Raw genomic sequence first — 15,883 nt, 5'->3', positions numbered from 1 at the left:
ACGCACTGGAAGGTGGTCTAAGGTCTCCTCGGAGCCTTTTCCAGCCCGAACACCCCCTGCTCTCTCACCCTTTCCACGAGTACAAAAGAACTTCTGTTTAACAAACACGAATAAAAGAAGCAGTATTAGAAATACCTGAAAAACCGAGCGGCCCGGCCCTAATTAACCTAATTCGGAGCACGGCCGCTAAGGCCCCAGAGGGCACACAATCCCAAGGCCATCCTTGGTATCCTCCAAGGAGCCCCGTGAAGCCCCCTCACAAACCTGCTCCCGCCGCCCCTCACAGCCGGAAAGCGCTCCCGCCAGCGTCGCAAAACGAAGCCGCGCGTACCCGTGCAGGCAGCGGCGGCTTGCCCGTCCTTTGCCCTCACTGTCGCAAGGGCGGCCGCGCGTGGCGGCGGCCGCGGCGGCGCAAGATGGCGGCGCTGCATGAGGAGCCGGCGGAGGTGGCGGCGGCGCAGCCGGACCCCGAGGCGGGGACGCCGCCGCCGCCGCCGCCGCCCGCGGTGCCTACCGCCACCGCCGCTCCTGCCGCCGCTCCCGCCGCTGCCATGGCCGCCGCGGCGGAGGGAGAGGCGGCGGCGGGCGCTGGGGATGGGGCGCCCGCGAAGTCCGCGGCACCGGGCCCGGCCGCCTCCCCGGCGGCGCTGGACCGGCAGACCCTCGTGGCCGTGCTGCAGTTCCTGCGGCGCAGCAACCTCCGCGAGTCCGAGGAGATCCTGCGCCGCGAAGCCCGCCTGCTCGGCGACGACCTGGGCGCCGCCGCGCTCAGCCCCGCCAGCGCCGGGCTCCTGGGGGGCTCCGGCAGCGACGCGGACTCCGGAGAGGCGCTGCTCGGCCGGGGCACCGGCGCTGCCGCCATCGCCATCGGAGGCAGCGTCGCCACTGTCGCGACTTCCAGCCCCGGGGTGGCCGCAGTTGCCGCCGTGCCGCCGGGGAAAGGTGGGGCCCGCGGCCGCTGCGGGGTCGGTGCCTCCTCCCGGCGGGACCCCTGGGAGGGGGGGCCCGTGTGCCGCTCGCAGCCTCGGGGTTTCCCCGTGGTGCTGGAACACGAGGGTCGGTGTCAGGTCATGCCCCCGAGAGTCTACCCCGGACTTCTGGGAGGTCCCTCTGTGTGTCATTTCCCATGCAATCCGTGGAGAAGCCCGGATCTCCTGGAGTAAGGGACCAAGGATAGGGTGTCTGTCGTGTTTGAAGGGAGCACTGTCGGAGTGAGAGGTGGTTCCCCTTATCTTTGTGTCCCATTTCGACTAACAGTAGCAGGAGACTCTCGATTTCCACTGTAGTTATTAGGGATGAGAACGGAGGTCTGATATACAGGCTGCATTTTGATGGAAGCATAAGGTGCTTGTGGATGAGGCATTCTGCATTTCTGGATCGAGTTGCTGGGTACCTGAGATGTCATTTGGATAATTAATTTCTGAGTATTGTTAATCAAGGGGTTCCGTGAGGCAGCTTTACAGAATAGTATAATGAAATTTCAGGAACTGATAGTCTGAGTTCCAGTGAATGTACAGCATAAAGTCAGCTTGTTCCTGCCACCACCTAATACGATTGTTTTTCTGTAAAGACAAGACAATGAAAGTGTGTAACAACTGCTGTGTAGAACAGAGCTGTTGGAATGTTAAAAGTGTCCCTGTTCTGTGACAGTTGCGAGGTGCTCTTAGTGAATTGTTCACTTAATGAACTTAAGTTGCTTTTTTACTGGATGCAAAATAACTATAGTGGGTATGTCTTACATTCTGCTCCTCGTTTGAGAGTTTCTAGCCCTAGTGGTAAAGATAACTTATTCTGGTGATGTTAGTGGCTTCTTCCTTTATATGTATAATACTGGCTGAATTAGGCACTGGATTAGATACCTTACAGGCAGCTGTTGGCAGGAAAAGCCCAAAAAGCTGCTGGAGGTGCTGGGAAAATTGGCTGCTAGACTGTAAAGTGCCACCACCCTTTCACCTCTGTGGTTTAGACTTGGTGCTGAACAGTCACACGGCGTGTTTTGCTTGTTGCCTCACCTGACCAGCGGGTTGTGGCCACTGTTTGCTCACCGGCTCTTCCAGGCTGACAAGCTCTTGTTGCTTGCTGATGGTTTTGCAGTCGGAGGTGCCGTGGTTGTGGAGGATCAGCCAGACGTGAGTGCAGTGCTGTCGGCCTACAACCAGCAAGGGGACCCGACGCTGTACGAGGAGTACTACAGCGGGTTGAAACACTTCATCGAGTGTTCCCTGGACTGTCATCGAGCAGAGTTGTCTCAGCTGTTTTATCCTCTCTTTGTGCACATGTACTTGGAATTGGTCTACAATCAACACGAGAGTGAGGCAAAGTCTTTTTTTGAAAGGTAATTCATTTTCGTTTGTGCATTTGTGTTATTTTGTGTTTGCTGCTTTGGTTAAACCCATGAGCTGCAGTAGCATAGGTTTGTATACATATACATATGTACATATTATTTTTCTTATTTAAAGTTGAAGAGATTTGAAATCTGAAGTAATGATGCCATCATGGATTGCAGTAACTGTTCTTAAATTGTTTCCAGTCTCCTGTAGAAAGATGTGCAGACTACATGCTTTTGAACTGTCCATTGGCAGATTTTGAACCATGTTTATGGTGTGCTGATGGGCTCCTTGCTGCAAAAGTATCAATGAAGAGATGTTCCATCTTTAGGGAAAGATTGTGGGGTCATTTTTTAGCACTTGAAAATCACACTGAGATGCCAAAGTAATGTACACTCTAAGTATTTGCTAATATCATAGCATGTACATTGAAATTCTTCAAATGAGATTAAAGTTGTTAATTTATGGCTAATCTATAATTGTCTGTGCTCTTGCTATGTTTCATTTGTTTATTAATTGAAAATAAAATTAAATTTAATTTGTTTTTTTGATTCAGACCAGTTATGAAATACTTCAGTCCAAAAGGATAACTGTGTCTCCCTCCACATGATCAGCAAAAATGGTTCTGTAACGGTAAATAGTTAAAATGCCCCTTGCCACAACTATTTTATAACAAGTTGAGTAAAAATGGAAAACTCTAAACATATGTTAGGTATTAGATAATGCAAGTGGAGAGTGAGAAACACGTAGACTGTGAAATGTATATATTCATATAATGAATCAGACATAAAGGCATCCAAGTAGTCTTGTATAATAAAAAAATCCCCTGTACTGTATGGTACCACAAATTAGGGTTTAATTTCTGGAAATAAACATGTAAGTGTAATTATTTACTTCAGGCAAGAACCCTTAGGGTGTATGACATCCTGAGAGGTTCCATTTGTGTATTCTCTTCATCTTGTTTTTTAACTGCTGAATGCTCTTACTATGCAGGGTAAATCACCGGTGTATCTTCCCCTGGATGAATTTAATTTCATCAGAAAAATAATCCCGTATGTAGTCAGTAGCTTCCAAATGGTCCTTACATGTATGTTTTATGTTCAAGCAATGTAAATAAGTGTGCCCTTAGGAGATAATGTTTTCCTAATAAACCTTTGTTAAATTGTTTCAATAGGTTTCATGGGGATCAGGAGTGCTATTACCAGGATGACCTGCGTGTACTGTCTAGCTTAACCAAAAAAGAGCATATGAAAGGTAATGAGACCATGCTGGATTTCCGAACAAGCAAGTTTGTGCTGCGTATTTCCCGTGACTCTTACCAACTCTTGAAGAGGCATCTTCAGGAAAAGCAGAACAATCAGATCTGGAACATTGTTCAGGAGCATCTTTACATTGATATCTTTGATGGAATGCCTCGCAGCAAACAACAGATAGATGCTATGGTTGGAAGCTTGGCTGGGGAGGCAAAACGAGAGGCTAATAAAGCAAAGGTAGGAGGCACTTCTATAATTAAACAAATTTCCCTAGTTTTTTAGGGAGATCCCATAGTATAGACTGACAATTGTAGCTTGAGATCTTAAAAGACAGTATGAACTGAACAAAGGAAGTGAACTGTACAAATAGTTGTTGACAGGAATAGAGAGATCAAAGTATGTCACTCTTTGGTGGAAGAAACTGCTGAACCTTTTGAGAGACAACCTTGTGTCCAGCCCACTGAAATAAACCAATTCGTGAATTACTCTGGAGTTTTAAAATGGACACTTGACTATTTGGCTTCCTCTTTTGTACAACAGATGTAATTTTTACTTGCCACCGGTTGTTACTGCAAGGGCTGTTTGTGTAATACTACAGTACTATACAAATAAATTAGGTAAGGTGTAGGAATTCCACCTTAAGGAAGGGCTAAGAGATGGTGGAAGAACTTATAGTTGTCCAGATCAGTTGCTAAGTAAACCAGAAAAACATGTACTACATTTGTTATGGGCTGAGCAGTAACATATGTGGTAATATTAAACAGAAGTTTTAAAGGGGCATCTCTATTGCTTGGACTTTTACACTGAAAAGTTGCCATTAAAAAATTATTTTTTGATAAGAACAACAATTACTGTTTTGTCTTGTGTGTTTTATTGGCTTGTAGGTTTTCTTTGGCTTATTGAAAGAACCAGAGTTTGATGTGCCTTTGGATGATGAAGATGAAGAAGGAGAAAATGAGGAAGGAAAGCCAAAGAAGAAAAAACCTAAAAAAGATAATGTAGGGTCAAAAAGTAAAAAGCAAGACCCTAATGCTCCTCCCCAAAACAGGTACCAAGGAAACGATGCATAGGGAAGTCTTTAAAATCCAGGCTTGTGCCAAGTCTGCGTCGCTGTTCACATGACATTTTTAGCAGTCGGCTATTACAGCTGTACACAGCTTTAGCCATAAGACTTCTAAGGGAGGTAATGGAAACCTTAGCATATAACCCTCTGTCATTGCCCTTCAAGTCAATCTAGATTTCCCTTGATAAAGTTTAACTTAGTTACCCACTAGTCTTTTCAAATCATAATCGATTTATTAATTATCTTGTTCCTCTGCCTGTCTGAAATTCTTGAAGCTACTGGCTTGCTCTCTCATCAGTTAGTCTTCTACATAATCTTTCATTTTTTCTAATTCTTGTTTCTTGTTTGAATATTGAGGTATAGGGTTGCATGTGAAGGTTTCACAGTATTTGTTTGGATTAATAATAAGGAAGGTGCTTTTATTTTGTAAAAACATGTGCTTCTTGTGTAGAATTCCTCTGCCTGAACTGAAAGACTCTGACAAGCTGGATAAAGTAATGAATATGAAGGAAGCTGCAAGGCGTGTGCGTCTTGGCCCAGAGTGCCTGCCCTCCATCTGTTTCTACACATTCCTTAACGCTTACCAGGTTGGTGAAAGAAGAGTTTGGATAATATGGAAAAGGGAATCAAAATTATGAACATTACTCTTAAAAAAGAAAGAAGACATAACGGTGTTTGCAGGGGTTATTGTAGTATTTGGAATAGGCATTGCAAAGTTTATTTTCCAAAATGTTCAAAATTCTCTTTAAAGACTCCTTAAACTATAAAATTTCCATGGTCCTTGGTTTTGCTTGGATTTTGCCAAAATTCCTTCTTTCACTTTTCCTGTGGGGCCTTAAGTGTATCCTACAGAATGCAGTAGGTGTTTGGCACCAGAATACTGGAAGGCAGTTACCATTTGTTGCTGTTGACTGTGCTTCATACATAGAGCTTTATTTTTAATAGTGCAAGAATTCACATGTGTTTATGTTTATCCTAGAATAATTCCATCTATTTTTGTAAATAAGTTGAATTACCTTTTTATTAGGTCTTAGGATTCTGTAGTACTTGAAATGCATCATGACAGGTGCAAACAATATAAATGGATATTTTGTGTCTAGGGTCTGACTGCAGTGGATATTACAGATGACTCCAGCATGATTGTAGGAGGCTTTGCTGACTCCACTGTCAGAGTGTGGTCTGTGACTCCAAAAAAGCTACGTAGTGTGAAAACAGCAGCAGGTAATTAAGACAGTAAAGCTTAATATGAGCATGCATGCCTTGTGACAACTGTGTTCTGCCTGAACAGGGAAAGATATCTGTGACAGGGGAGTTGTCTTCAGTGGTTAGATGCTTCACTTCATAGAAAAAAATGTGCACAGATGTATGATTACATCTTATGGACTACCATTAGAAATATTTTAAAGGAATGAGAAATCTGGTCATGTACCCCTGCTGTCACGTGGTCAGTGCACAGAGCTTGGAACTAGCCATAGCTAGTATGGAACTGGCCATAACTAGTGTGGAACTAGCCATCTTGCTTCTTAACTGGATGGTAACCACTGGGTGTAGTGAACAGTTAGATTTAGGTGATCTAGGCGAGAGACTAGAGGTACCCTGGAGGAAATGATAGGAGGGAACTGAGAAGGATTGAGGAGAAGGTCCTGTAGCTCAACACCTACACAAATTCATGGAAACCAGGCTTCTTTAATTCTGCTGTTTGTGTAATGATGTGTTGTGGTGGAAACTGGATACCATGCAAACATTTCTTAATCTTGATATTTAACTGAGATGATGTCATGATGACATTTATTTTTCAACTTCTGACAGTTATTCTGATACATGAACTTTGAAATCTTGCAGACCTCAGTCTTATCGACAAAGAATCGGATGATGTCTTGGAGAGGATCATGGATGAGAAAACAGCAAGTGAGTTGAAGATTTTATATGGTCACAGTGGACCTGTCTATGGCACCAGCTTCAGTCCTGATAGGTAAAAGCTAACTAGTTTGCTTGTCTTCAGTTTTAATTGCATGCTAATGAATGAAAACTTACTCTTAATGAAGCTTATTCCAGGTTAAAGCAATTCTTGTTCATGTAGCTTGTAAGAAACTGTGCAAGTGCTCATAATGCTCAGGGTGTTGAACACTGTCAATTATTACTGAAATCAATGAGAGCTGAGAATACCAGCACTGTTTTGGAGGTTCATAGATGGCAAAATAGACCATCTATTTTGTAAACTGTAGTTTAAGCTGGGTTTTAACTAACTGAGATAGAGGAAAAATACTGCAGCACTGATTTAACTTATAGTATTGCAAAACATGAAACCAGAATCAGTAGCACATCATTACACTTCAAATTTCTCATATTCTATTGAGACATTTTCAAAATGTATCAGTGTCTTTAAAATAAGAGATTTAAACCCATTACATAGTTATGGGAGTCTGGACAGTAGAAAGGAGGTTTAAATGTCTCAAGTTTTGCTTTTGCTTGTGTCTAGTCGGGAAACAACCATCACAGAAACACAGCTGATAAGTGAACTTTGGGTGGAACATTATAGACTATGTATTCATAGTCTATAATTATTAATTGAGAATGTGAACACGATATGATTTCTATTTCAAGAAATCCTGAAATTTTGTTCAGAGTTACATTAAAAGATTTTTTTAAAGTAACATAGCATAGCAGTTTACTAGTAATTTTTTCATATAACTGGAATTCCTGAGTAAAGACCAACTCTGTGGTGTGGGGGTTTTTTTCTCTCTCCCCTCAGTACAGAATTAATCATCAGTGTCCAATCTTCTCTTTTGCATAAGGGCCTAGGACTGGATTCTGCTTGAATTGGTTATTGTTGCTTACCCCACCAAAATGCTGATTTATGTGTGACATGCTAAACAGGTGCTGCTCAGGGGACAGTTTTATCATCTTGCAGTGTTTATGCAATGGTTGCACAGCTCCAGTGTGAGCTGGATATGTAATACACTGTACTTTCTCCTGTGACAGGAACTATCTGTTGTCCTGCTCTGAGGATGGCACTGTCAGACTGTGGAGTCTCCAAACATTCACCTGTTTGGTGGGATATAAAGGACACAACTATCCAGTATGGGATACACAGTTCTCTCCTTATGGTTATTACTTTGTGTCAGGGGGACACGACAGAGTGGCTCGGTAAGAAACTGGATGTGTTTTTTATTTGTCTGGGTCAGTTTGTGGTGGATTAACCCTGAAAGTGATTAGCTGATATACTCTAGTCTACCCTATTACTGAAAATGAATTTTATTTCATGTCAGTTAAAATACTGAAGAAATGTTTTAATGTAGTTTTACTATTTTTTTCAACACACATCATATTATCTGATGACTAAAGAGATGATGTCCTCTAATGTGACTCCTCTGATTAGAAGTATTCTCTTCCAGTTGTTTACCAGCTTGACAGAATATTCTTTATTTCTCACTTCTGAGGTATATTTTTTTTTAAAAAAATCTCCTGCTAATTTAATAAAATGACCTGTATGAAATCACTACATAATTACTTTTATTTCTCACTGAGCTACAGGTCATAGAATCATGGAATAGTTCGGGTTGGAAGGGACCTTTAAAGTCATCTAGTCCAACTCCCCTGCAATGAGCAGGGACATGTTCAACAAGATCAGATTGCTCAGAGCCCCGTCCAACCTGACCTTGAATGTTCCAGGGATGGGGCATCCATCACGTCTCTACACAACCTGTGCCACTGTTTCACCACCCTCATTATAAAAATTTCTTCTTTTATCTGGTCTAAAGTTACCCTCCTTTAGTTTAAAACTGTTATCCCTTGTCCTGTTGCAACAGGCCCTGATAAAAAGTCTGTCCTCACATTTCTTACAGGTACTGAAGGGCCACAATAGGGTCTCTCCAGAGGCAACTCTTCTCCGGGCTGAACAGCCCCAACTCTCTCAGCCTTTCCTCATAGGAGAGGTTCTTCAGCCCTCTGAGCATGTTTGTGGCTTCCTCTGGAGCTGCACCCACAGATAAAGGTACTGAACTTCTTTAGGGTTCTTTTTATTAATAAAGCTTTTCGTTTCAGTCTGTGGGCAACAGATCACTATCAGCCACTACGGATATTTGCTGGCCATCTTGCTGATGTCACGTGTACCCGATTTCATCCGAATTCCAACTATATTGCCACAGGCTCAGCAGACAGGACTATACGACTCTGGGATGTTTTGAATGGGAATTGTGTGAGAATATTCACTGGACATAAGGTAAAGCCATATCATTCAGTGTAAGAGATTTTATTTCTGTGATGAGATTCTAAACAGTACTGTTTCAAACAAACACAGCGTGACTGACTGAATGTGAGTAGACTTAATTAACTTGTTTGGTTGCCCCTCAATGTCTTTTTTAGGGACCAATTCATTCATTGGCATTTTCCCCTAATGGAAGATTCCTGGCTACTGGAGCAACAGATGGAAGAGTTCTGCTGTGGGATATCGGACATGGCTTGATGGTTGGCGAATTGAAAGGGCACACTGACACTATCTACGCGCTCAGATTCAGTAGAGATGGGGAGATTTTAGCATCAGGTAAAATTCACCAGAAACAGTGAAGTTTCCATTGTGTTCCATAAGTCTGAACAGGAATGATATAATTGGTTCCTTAAATTGAGAAAGACAAAGAAGAATCACTTGCTTAGCAAAAGCAGCAACTTACAACTGCTGGTACAAAGGCGAGTGCTTCACTGAAGTGTGACCCCTCGCCCTCCAGGAACTGAATGTGTTATGCACTTAGATGATAGTGAAGGTTGTGAATCTGTACAGTGTTGGGGGTGGAATCTGAAGCAATAACCCTAGGGCAGACAAAAAGTGACTGGACTAGAGAGGTGCAGGATACTGAGATGGGATGGGACTGGGAATGCAGAAGGACTAAAGAAAGAGGAAGGGATAGAAAGGAATATGAGTTATCCACACCCTTACTATTTCTTCATGGTAGATTTTTGATGTAGATATGGGCATATAATATTAATGAACAGGTCTGTGAGCAGCAGAACTTGTGAAGCTTGCGTTTCCTTCCTGTCCACATGGGTTTTCTGGTGTCTAATATATCAGAGCTCCTTTGCCAGTTCTCCCTTCATGGAGGCACAAAGTTTTGTCTATGTTCAGTGAACTGTTTTCTTAAAATGTGTAGTTATTTCATGAATTTGAAACTTAGTCTGTTTTGTCAACTGCTTGAAATTAGCCAACAAGTTGAAGAAATGATAGACAGACACTAATTACATGAGGGTAATTTCCTCATGAAACCAGGCTAGGAATATTCTAGATTTGTTTAGTAATATGTTCCTAAATACAGTGCAGTGAGATTCCTCTGGGAGCTACTGCTGCAGGAGTGAAAGCTAACAGATAGGGTACAGGTTTGATCCAGCCTGCTTAGTGGTTATTCCAATTTATCTGCCAGTGCTCCAGTGAAAGCACAGGCACTGAGCTTGCAAAATTCCACTGTATTCCCTGTACCATACAAAGAAACTCTTATTATGTGACTTAAAATCATAAACTTTACCTGCAATTGGCATTGGATCATTGGATCATATCACCTACTACTGAAAAGGAGGACCAGCCCACAGGATGGTCCTGTTTTTTCAGTGGTAGGTGATTTGATCCAAACCCAGGTGCTTTGAGAGTAGTTCTTTTTGCTTTGTCTACAGGACACCAGCTTAGACTACAGGAAAGCTGAAATCCTGGTAACTTCTATGTGTGTATGCAGTATGTTAGATGCTTGCTATAGTCTCTTGCTTTCTGAGCTTTTAGTTCTGTTAACATGCTCCCCAGCAACTTTTTTTATATACCATTTTATTAATAAAATACCTATAAACTGTTGTGTTTTTTTTTTTTCTTTTTAGGTTCAATGGATAACACAGTTCGTCTGTGGGATGCTGTGAAGGCTTTTGAAGATTTAGAAACTGATGACTTTACTACAGCCACTGGACACATAAACTTGCCTGAAAACTCACAGGACTTGTTACTGGGTACCTACATGACCAAATCAACCCCAGTTGTTCATCTCCATTTCACACGCAGGAACCTGCTGCTGGCTGCGGGAGCCTACAGTTCACAGTGAATTGGGAAGCTGAGATGGACTGTGCCAAGGCATTGCAGAACTGACCTCAGGATGGGAGACAAGGAGAAATGTCTTGTATAGAAGGATCCCCACGAGTCTGTTGCAGGGAAAATGAAACTGTGTAAATTAATGCAGGCAGCATTTCTCAGTTCTGCTGTTTCATATTTATCTGCAGGTTGAAACTGCTGGAGATTGACAAGACATCGTGGCTGTAAAAGAAGGAACTGTTTGTGGTGCTTTTGATACATATATATGTATATATGAAATGAGCTGTCTCCTCTCAGAGATGGTACTGAGCTCTGCTGAAACTTGTGAAAAGTTAACAGCCTTGATGATTTTTTTAAAGCACTTAATTTATGGTTAGTAAATGTTTCATCAGTCTCAAACACAAGCAAAAACTGTCCAGTTTCAGGAAAGAAGACTGTAGTTTGATTCACTATATCCTGTGCTGGGCAGCAGGTTTGGTGAGAGGATCACAGCAACAACCAGGGCGGAGCCGCTCTGACACTCCGATGCTTGTGGTCACAGAACTGCCGTGAAGCTCTGGGCATGGGTTTTATCAGCCAAGTGCTAAGTCCTGAAAAGATTTTAAACTCCTGTGCTCTTTTGAGGTGTCAGAAACACAGATCTTGTTACTCTGTTTTTCACAGGTAGCCAGTACTGTCAGCGTGACAAGCAACCAATGTGAACTTTATTTACTTTCATACTTTACTGAATGAGAAAATAAAAAGGGGGACTGATGCACAACTGAAATACCCACTATAAAAAAGTGGACTTAAACCCTTTACTTTTTATTAGATTTAAACGAACTTTAAAAACATGTGTCCTTTCTACATAAGGTTTAACATAAAAAAATGTAAGAAAGCTAAGAAATTGAAACAATATAGCAGAGTGAAAGGATAAGTGTATGATCAGTTTGCTTTTGAAAGGCCAGCTTGTCTGCTTAAGTGACAGTTTCCACCCACAAAAGCATTGTACCACAGTGAGTCCTCCTGAGCAACCAGTAAAGCTCAGTGGTTTATTTCTAAAGAACAGTGAAACATGCAGAACACTGAGAAGTAGAGTGTCTGATTTTGAACAGAAACTGCCACCACTAAAGGCCAGGCCCAGTGTGGTGTGGGTTTGTTCTCATTTTCAATCTCTTACAAGATGTATGCAGGGAAATCTGTTGTGTGTTCCCCATCACTTCCCAGGAAGGGCTTGAACACTTAAACACTCTGCTGGCTCTCTAGTGAAAATAAAAACCTGTCATTTCTAAGGCCGAGTAAATGGAAAACTACCTCCCCTCTCATCTCTTCTCTGGCTCTAACTCTTGGAGTAAAGGTATTCTGCAGGCATTATACATCAAAATAAAGTGTGGAAAAGTCACTAGAAAGCTCACTTAGAAATTTTCTTTAAAGAAAAAAGGTTAAAATTAAATTATTATGATTTTATTTGTCTAATGGTACCTCAACAAAATTTCCTAGCTCTCAGTATGACCAGTTGGATTTAAGTACAATTTTTTGACAGCTTAAAGAAAACACTGCCACATTCTGCCTTTGTATTTTGTACAGTTTTATACTTTTGATATTACAATAAATACTAAAACCACATAGCTTGTGCCTATATGTTACACGAAGATACTTTCTTCCCTTGATTGCTGCGATGGAAGCAAGGGCAGTGCTGGTAACTGTGAGCACTCTGCTAAGAGAAACAAAGTAATCAGAAATGGTTACATTGATGAGTAGCCATGTCATGTAAATATTGTTGTAAAGGTGGGTGACAGGTTCTAGCTACTTTATTACGCTGTTACAACCACCATGATTCAGCCAGAACACGGAATACAGCTGAAGCCATCTGTGCAGCAAACACGCTCATAGGAAAGGAAAACTAGGTTTGTTCAACAGGGCCAGCACGTACAAATGTCTTTAAGAAAAAAAAAAAGCCCTTGAACACTTCCTAGGTTACTGCTGGGAGCTCAGAACACCTTAACTTTCCTGTTGTTGAAACACATCCTAAACAGTAGTGATAGGGATCAGCTGCTCCATCTCCACTACAAAAAATTGTTTTTGACAGAAGAAAAAAAAAGAGAAGTGCCACACATAAGCTTTTTTGCACCATTTCATATTTCCAATAAAACAAGTAATTATTTATATTTTATTAGCAGAACAGGCCATCAGCTTGCGTTACAGTGACATAGATTGGAGGTTCAGACATGCCAGCAACCTGCCAAGAGAAGAGAGATCAAACATAGCAAGTCTTGCACGGTGGTAACTGAGAATCCCCCTGCCCCAGGCCCAAACAATTTTAGTTACGAGCAAACAGATTTCAGCACACTCAGGAAGAAGTGACTGATGTCCCCTTAACACACAACAATGCTCAAGCTTATTGTGTTATATCCCTTTTTGCAGGCTAAGAGGACAGCCCATAGCTTGCATTTTGTCATGAAAATGCCATTTCAGTGGAAATCCTGTATTTGAAAGTGACTCCAAAATTTTTTAACAGTGTGTTGTTGCTATACAAGTCCAGTCACTTCTGCACGGGCCTTGAATAATGAGGGGTGCAACATACACAGTTCCATCATACAGTGCTCCTTTACTTGGTTCAAAGAAAGGTTTTAATGGAATGCCTTAATCTCTATTTGGAATTCTAATATAACCAAGAAGTAAGTCCTCAAGTACTATTTTATTATTTCAATAACCTATAAAGCAAGTTATCCGTATTTTACAGCAAAAGCACAGACCAGAAGCACCTAATAGTCATAGGCAGACCTCAATGCAACATCCTTCCAGTCCTCCTTCCTTGCTTACTCTTCCTCCCTGCATCCTGCCCCAGTCCCATCTACCACGTCAGAAGAACAAGATGCATACTGGTATGCCATACTTTCTACACTCCCTTTAATAGCTCACTTCATCCAGAATGAAGTCAATGCTATAGTTTATTTGAGGTTTAAAATTATAAATACGAAGTTCACATGCCTGTGTTTCTCTCTCTCTCACTGCATTGTCTTATTGGCAACTTCTCCTTCATCACTCCTTCCTGAGCTGGCATTGAAGCATTTTGGTCCTGGAACAACATCAGCCACTTACCATTTATTTATCTGCCACAGCAGGAGTTTGCTTCTTAGGCCTAAACTTGAAATACAGGGCGATGAGTGCAACAGCTGTGTACGTTGCTATTACATACTGGAAAACAAAGTTAAATTTAGTTTCAGTCTAAACCCCAGAAAACACCATTATACTAGACTACAAAACTTAATGTACATATACATACATTCCTTCTGCCTATGATGGTATAGGAATTAAAGTACTTCTGAAATCCAGTGAACTGGTGTTGAGATCCCGAGTCATGGCCAGCCATGGCTGCTTGTCCTAATAACCAATACAGGACAGTCAATTAATTTAAAGTCAGTTGGACAGGATAGGAAAATCAAATCCATCCCTCCACCGAGCTTCCCCATTCCATTGTCAGCTACTAAACCTGCTTTCAGGACACTCAACAAGCAGGGGACACACATAAAGGAGCAGGCACATCCAGAGCACTGTATTTTGAGATGCAAAACAGCTGACATGGGCAGATAAGCAAATGAGGAGTTCTGAAGGGAAGAACATTTATGATTTTCAGAGTTCATTCAACCAAGTTTAAACATGAAAAAAAAAGCCAGGATGATGATTATAAAAGGGAAAATTTCTCAAAGCACTTATAAAGAAGAGACTTGCCAGTCCCGCCTACAACCATTGAACTCAGACAAATTTCTACCAACTGTTCTGGAATCTGCAACACTCAGCTAAGATCAATTCTTCACTAGTTCAGCTAAGAAACAGCTTCAATTACATACTCAAAAACTTGATGACAAGATGCAGGATAGACCACTACTCTGTTTTGTGATTCAAAATGCCACTTTGCAACTTTTACACCAAAGTAGAGTGCAAGGGTTGTTAACAAGAACTGCTCTGCTCTCAGTTGCGCACTTCTATTGCATCTTACTTGCCCATCCCAGCATAAAAACGTTTTTTTCCCCCATTTACTTCTCAGATCAGAAAATTACTTAAGCCAGCTACAAAGCCTCAGAAGTGCTTTCACAGGAACACCAGAACCACTAAGAGGAGGGCAGACTTTTGTATTTTATCTGTGTCTGGACTAAAGTTTCAGATCTGCTCTAAGAAGTTCAGAAACACAAAAGCCTGGTGTGGCTGCAGTAGCAGCAAGTTGCAGGTTCACTGGCACGTTCAGGTTGGCACCTCTGCAGATTGCACAGTCTACAGCAGGTCACCCAGGAACACATACAGTCAGGCTTTTAGCATCTTCAGAGATGGAGACTCCATAACTGTTCAGGGGAACCCGTTCCAGTGTTTGCTGGGTGGGGTTTTTTATGTTTAGAGATATGTTTTTCTTAAGAGGATTTTATGTATAGGAAAAACATTTGTTGTTTATTTTCTGATTCAGCCCAAGAGCATCACACACCCCCCACTTACCGACCAAACCCGGCAGATACCGCAGTCACCAGTACTCCCGAGAAAGACACAAGAAACTACACAGCCAATGCTGTGCTCACTAAAACAGCCCTTATATATTATCTATCTCTTATCTAACATAATCCAGTAGTGTTACTTCTGGCGTATAAGCAGGTAAGGATAACTCGACTGACTATGCCATAGCTACAAACCTTAATAAAACAGCCCCCTAAACGTTTGCCGCACACGACTTGGAAAGACTTTGGAGAGCCAAGGTCATCTTTTCTCGTGCCTGACCGATGTAAAAGCACCACACGGGCCCTATTTCCCGGAGGAGCTGGGTGCCCTTGCCCTGTTGCCCTGACCCCTGACAACGCCGGCTGCTCTGAAACCCGCGACCCCGCACTTGCCTCGGGCCGGGAAGGGACGCGGAGGCGCCGCGGATACGGAGGGAGGGACGGTGCCGCCGAAGGTCGCGGGTGCCCCAGGGAACAGCCTCGGCCCGAAGCTGCGAAGAGCCGCCCTCCCGCCCCGCGGGACCGGACTGACCCCAGCCCCGGGCCGCCCCCCGCCCCACGGTACCTCGGCCGCTGCCGCCGCCGTGCCCGCCTCGTTCTGCCCTTCGCCTGCGCCCTCCCACAAGATGGCGGCCGCGGAGCGGCGCGCGCAGCCGCCCCACCCCGCGCCGATTGGCTGCAGCCCGCGCGGGGAGCGGTTCGTCCCCGCCCCCTTTTTC

At 42.9% G+C, this 15,883-nt stretch overlaps 2 protein-coding genes across 2 annotated transcripts; one reads left to right on the top strand and one right to left on the bottom strand.

The window, feature by feature from the left end:
* Positions 1-411: 411 nt before the first annotated feature.
* On the top strand, positions 412-12,306 carry TAF5 (TATA-box binding protein associated factor 5). The gene is made up of 11 exons (XM_032694354.1): positions 412-942; positions 2,095-2,335; positions 3,502-3,817; positions 4,465-4,628; positions 5,095-5,230; positions 5,744-5,864; positions 6,486-6,615; positions 7,626-7,790; positions 8,688-8,865; positions 9,009-9,186; positions 10,497-12,306. Exons 1-11 carry the CDS (start codon positions 417-419, stop codon positions 10,712-10,714), a joined length of 2,373 nt encoding a protein of 790 aa, XP_032550245.1. The 5' UTR covers positions 412-416; the 3' UTR covers positions 10,715-12,306.
* A 494-nt stretch (positions 12,307-12,800) lies between these two features.
* Positions 12,801-15,857, bottom strand: ATP5MD (ATP synthase membrane subunit DAPIT). Its single transcript, XM_032694355.1, has 4 exons — positions 15,730-15,857; positions 13,967-14,064; positions 13,783-13,878; positions 12,801-12,919 (listed from the first exon to the last, which is right to left on the bottom strand). Exons 2-3 carry the CDS (start codon positions 14,051-14,053, stop codon positions 13,786-13,788), a joined length of 180 nt encoding a protein of 59 aa, XP_032550246.1. The 5' UTR covers positions 14,054-14,064; positions 15,730-15,857; the 3' UTR covers positions 12,801-12,919; positions 13,783-13,785.
* Between the last annotated feature and the right edge of the window lie 26 nt (positions 15,858-15,883).

Source organism: Chiroxiphia lanceolata, chromosome 8 (assembly GCF_009829145.1).
Source record: "Chiroxiphia lanceolata isolate bChiLan1 chromosome 8, bChiLan1.pri, whole genome shotgun sequence".
Lineage (NCBI taxonomy): Eukaryota > Metazoa > Chordata > Aves > Passeriformes > Pipridae > Chiroxiphia > Chiroxiphia lanceolata.
Note: the sequence above shows the minus strand (reverse complement) of the source record. Positions and strands in the feature narration are given on the sequence as shown.